Source organism: Galeopterus variegatus, unplaced genomic scaffold (assembly GCF_000696425.1).
Source record: "Galeopterus variegatus unplaced genomic scaffold, G_variegatus-3.0.2 Scaffold1676, whole genome shotgun sequence".
NCBI classification, from domain to species: Eukaryota; Metazoa; Chordata; class Mammalia; order Dermoptera; family Cynocephalidae; genus Galeopterus; species Galeopterus variegatus.
Window position 1 is genome coordinate 302,893 of NW_007727787.1, and position 5,224 is coordinate 308,116.

Sequence of the window (5,224 nt, forward strand, 5' to 3'; positions counted from 1 at the left end):
GGAGCGCAACGGCAGTGGCGGCGGAGGGGGAGGTGGCGGCGGGGGAGGCGGCGGCGGCGTTGGCAGCGGCGGGGGAGAGACCCTGGATGACCAAAGAGCCCTGCAGCTCGCGTTAGACCAGCTCTCTCTGCTGGGGCTGGACAGTGACGAGGGCGCCTCTCTCTACGACAGCGAGCCGCGAAAGAAGAGCGTGAACATGACCGAGTGCGTGCCAGTGCCCAGTTCCGAGCATGTCGCGGAGATCGTAGGGCGGCAAGGTGGGTCCGACAGGGATGGGGAACCGGAGGGTGGTGAAGGGTCTCGGGCCACCGCCTCGCGGGGAGGGCGTGTGCAGGATGGGGATCCGCGGCGCGGGGGAGCCTTGGGGAGGGAGGAAGAGCCGCGCGATGGGCCGGCGCCCCAGACAAAGAAAGTGCAGGCAGGCTGTCTCCCAGAACCGCGCTGCTGCCACGGCGGAATGCACTTTCTCCTGCTAAAATCACTGCCTTCTCCCCGAGTGCCCCCCACCCAACCCACCCCGTAAAGATAATTTAAATATAAGATGCTTGGGGGAGGGGGCCTTTCTTTGGTCCTTTGGGAGGGGGGAGGAGGAGGAGGAGGAGTGAGCATCGGATGGGAGGAGGATACTGGATTTCTGCAAAGCGGAATGGAGCCCAAAGAAGGAACAATGGGTCCCGGGACTGCCCCCTCCCTCCCAGTCCCCCTGAGCTGAGGAATTGAGGCTGCGGCCGTGTTCCCCAACCCTTTCGCCTTGTCTTCAAGGCGGTCGGCGCGTCCAGCTGGATCCCAGTGGCATCTCCCCAGATGACTTTTCTGGGATTCTTGGGTTTGGCTTGGGACGACTGCAGTCGCTGGGGGGAGGACAGGGCACCCCATGGGCTGTTCCTCGAGCGCCTCGCGGGTGGAACCTGCTGCCCTGCCTGTGGCGCGACCCGGGGTCGGGGAGGGAGACGCCCCCTTTCCGCCCATCGCCTGTCCTGCTGTCCCGCTGTCCTGGACGCGGGCTGTGCCTGATCTCTGCGGTTACCCCGGGATAATGGGCGTATCTGTCTCTCTCTCCCACTCCCTCCCCCGCACCCTGGCTCCCAGGTTGTAAAATCAAAGCGCTGCGGGCGAAGACCAACACTTATATCAAGACCCCGGTTCGCGGGGAGGAGCCTGTCTTTGTTGTGACGGGCAGGAAGGAGGATGTGGCAATGGCTCGGAGGGAGATCATCTCCGCTGCCGAGCACTTCTCCATGATCCGTGCCTCCCGGAATAAGAACACGGCACTCAACGGCGCGGTGCCCGGGCCGCCTAACCTGCCAGGGCAGACCACTATCCAAGTGCGGGTGCCCTACCGCGTGGTGGGGCTCGTGGTGGGGCCCAAAGGCGCCACGATCAAGCGTATCCAGCAGCAGACGCACACGTACATCGTGACGCCCAGTCGCGACAAAGAGCCGGTGTTCGAGGTGACCGGCATGCCGGAGAATGTGGATCGGGCTCGCGAAGAAATCGAGGCGCACATTGCTTTGCGCACCGGCGGCATCATCGAGCTCACAGACGAGAACGACTTCCACGCTAACGGCACCGATGTGGGCTTCGACCTGCATCACGGGTCCGGCGGGTCCGGCCCAGGCAGCCTTTGGAGCAAGCCCACCCCCAGCATCACGCCCACCCCCGGCCGCAAGCCCTTCTCCAGCTACCGCAACGACAGCTCCAGCTCGCTTGGCAGCGCTTCCACAGACTCTTACTTCGGCGGCGGGACCAGCGGCAGCGCAGCCGCCACCCCGCGCCTGGCGGACTACAGCCCCCCCAGCCCTGCACTCAGCTTCGCCCACAACGGAAACAACAACAACGGCAATGGGTACACCTACACAGCGGGGGAAGCCTCGGTGCCGTCCCCCGACGGCTGTCCCGAGCTGCAGCCCACCTTCGACCCAGCCCCCGCCCCCCCACCTGGGGCGCCCCTTCTCTGGGCGCAGTTCGAGCGGTCCCCGGGAGGCGGACCTGCAGCTCCCGTGTCCTCTTCCTGCTCTTCCTCGGCATCTTCGTCCGCTTCGTCCTCCTCGGTGGTCTTTCCCGGAGGTGGCGCCAGCGCGCCCTCCAACGCCAACCTTGGGCTGCTGGTGCACCGTCGGCTGCACCCGGGCACCAGCTGCTCGCGCCTGTCCCCGCCCTTGCACATGGCCCCCGGGACGGGCGAGCACCACCTGGCTCGCCGGGTGCGCAGCGACCCGGGCGGAGGAGGCCTGGCCTACGCCGCATATGCTAACGGGCTGGGGCCGCAGCTGCCCGGCTTGCAGCCTTCGGACACGTCGGGCTCCTCCTCGTCGTCCAGCTCCTCCTCCAGCTCTTCATCCTCTTCCTCCGGGCTGAGGAGGAAGGGCAGCCGCGACTGCTCCGTGTGTTTCGAGAGCGAAGTGATTGCCGCGCTGGTGCCCTGCGGCCACAACCTCTTCTGCATGGAGTGCGCCAACCGCATCTGCGAGAAGAGCGAGCCTGAGTGCCCGGTCTGCCACACCGCCGTCACGCAGGCCATCCGGATCTTTTCCTGAAGGCAGCGCGCCTGCGCGCACCTTGCGGTGGAATGGGGGGGACCCCCTCTCCTCCTTCCTCCTTCCCGGTCTTGGGCGCCCCACCTTCTCCTCCCCGCCCTCCCCCCACCCCCACACACTCCGAGATCCGAGAGGAGCTTGGAAAGCTGTAGTATCCGCTCATTTTTAAAAGTTAATTTTTAAACAAAGGAACTTGCCAGGATATCTGCATCAGGAGTACTGTAGCCTGGGAAACCTCCGAACCACCTGAAATGCATGCTCTATAAATAATAGGAACGGCGGCATTCTAGTAATGATAGTTTTTACACTGTACTTAATAGGAAGCTTCCAAAAGAAGAAAACCCCACAAGTTTTCCATTTTCTTAAAGTAGGAAAAAATGAACAATTATTATGATGAAGATGATAATGATAGTGCTATGGGATGTGCGGACTGTTTAGTGTGTTCCCCTTTGTGGGTGGGTTCCTACGATGCTTATTATAGAACACAGTGGATCCTTTTTGAATGTTCGTGGAAGGGCCAGGAGTTCCTGTGAAACCAGGATACTGCAGCTTTATTAAAGTTAAAGAAACTGTAACATATCTCTTATATATTAAAAACGTTTAAAAGTTTTAAAGAGAAATTGCATTAATACAGATTGAAGTATTTTATTCTTTTTTGACTTGAAAAATTATATTTCATATTGCAAAGATGTTTACAAGTATTTTAATTTAAGTTCAGTGAACTTTTTTGTAGCTGGGTTAAATCTTTTTATTTTAGTATGGCCTTATGGCAAAGAACACTGTATTATTTTAATAATCACACAATTGTGACGGAATTACAAACCATAAAATGTGTAATGTTTTGAACAGTATTCTGTTGGGATGGAGATTTTATAGGTTCAGACAAATCTTCTAGATCTGCTTCACCCAGCATATTTTCTATTCAGTGATATAAAGCATATTTTATTCTATATTATTACAAAAAATGGAAATGTATAAACATGTCAAAAGGAACTGTTGATGCTTTCTAACATTTGTATAAATAGAATTCAGTGCAAGTTACAAAAATTCTGTTGCACCACTATAGTTTTAGTATTTCTATTTTAATACATTTGTTTACCACTTGTTTATGTATATGTAGGTGATGTTACTTGAGCTTAAATGTACTTTACTGAGCAAAGTTTAAAAAAAAGTATATTTTATTTTATGATAAAGGGCCTTTAACCTCATGGTCAAATACTAATATTATATTTGCTGAGACAAGATTTGAAATTGTATCAAGAGTTTTATTTTTCTGACATTTAAAGTTCTACATAATAAAGGTAAAACTTAAGTAATGGTGCTACTTCATTTTTTAAGTATTTCTATATAAATAAAATATTGAAGAATATCTTGTGTGTGACTTGATTTTTTTTTTAAGACTTTTGAGTCTGCGTAAGGTGTCATTTTTAAAGAACTTGAAATATATAACTCCTGGGTGTGTTATGTGAGCATTTTATCAATAGAACTTTTAAAAAAAAGCCAGAGTTGGGTTTGGTTGGATGGATAGGCCATAAGTAACAGTATTTTTAAAAGATAACGTATATCTACTGAATCAGGGCTTACTTCTCCATTAGACATAGTAGGCACAGTCCCTAGGGTCTGTGATATTTTTAAGGGTCCAGGAAAATGTTTAATTTCTTTTAAAACTAGAAGAAAAAAAAAAAAGGAAATGGAAACATTCAAAGGAAATGTTTTAATTTTCAGCCCCACAAAAACCTATTAAATTTTGCCTAAAACATTAAGAAAGTAAAATATTGAAGTATTTAAAGTTATCTCAAAAATAAATTTTAATGTGGATGTTGTTATTGAGGAAGGGGCCCATGAAGGCAAAAGTGCCTAGGGCCCAGGAAAGTCATTACTGCTCAGCGTGGGCCCCTCAGAGCAGAGGGTTTAAGGCCCTGTGTCTGCTCTGTCGCATGGAGAGGGTGGTCTCAGCTCTATTGTTTCCATTGAGGGTCACTTCCTTGGGGAAGCTGAAGAAGTAGAAGGGAGGATAGTTTGAGGACCTTGCTGGATTTGAGCCCCGGTCTTAATAGGCTTCTGCTTGTAGTGGGGACTAATTGGTGTTGACAGGCTGCTGTGTTAACTGTTTGTTGTTGTTTGAGGAAAGTTTTTGTTTGTTTTTGGCAGGCTGCACCTGCTCCCTGACCGCAGGGCTTTGTGAAGGGGAGGTGCCATGTGCTTTCATTTGACCTGAACTCTTGTCTTCTAGAGAGTATTTAGGAGTGACCAGAACATGCAACTGTATTTCCAGCAAACCTACTGGCTGAGTTGCCCCAGGAGAACAGTATCCGACTGGAATGTGGCAGGCGTTTATTTTCATCCGAGCAGGTGAATCCAAAGAGAAGGCTTCTATACAATAGTGGTCCCTCTTTCCCCCTTTGTGCTAATGTTTATTTGCCTGGAAATGTAGTCACTGCCTATGTAGCTCCTGAATTGTTGGGTTTAAACGATGCTGTGTAAAGACAGTAGACAGGCTTTTGGGTGGGAGGAGAGAAAGGAGTGGCCCTGCTTGGAAATTTTTTGGCATCATCTTCAACTCTGGAAAGTTCCCAGGCCATGTTTACCCCCTTTGCTTCTCCCTCAAGGACTGGAGGTTAGCTGAGGCCTGGCGAGGCGAGATGTTACCAAGTCCAAGTCCCCCTTTGCTTTAGCTGTCTGGAAAT

General features: G+C 51.8%; 1 protein-coding gene across 1 annotated transcript; it reads left to right on the forward strand.

Moving 5' to 3' along the window:
• The first annotated feature begins 6 nt into the window (after positions 1-6).
• Positions 7-3,909, forward strand: MEX3B (mex-3 RNA binding family member B). The gene is made up of 2 exons (XM_008578392.1): positions 7-257; positions 1,090-3,909. The coding sequence occupies exons 1-2, from the start codon at positions 197-199 to the stop codon at positions 2,535-2,537; spliced, it is 1,509 nt and encodes a 502-aa protein (XP_008576614.1). The 5' UTR covers positions 7-196; the 3' UTR covers positions 2,538-3,909.
• The last annotated feature ends 1,315 nt before the right edge of the window (positions 3,910-5,224 follow it).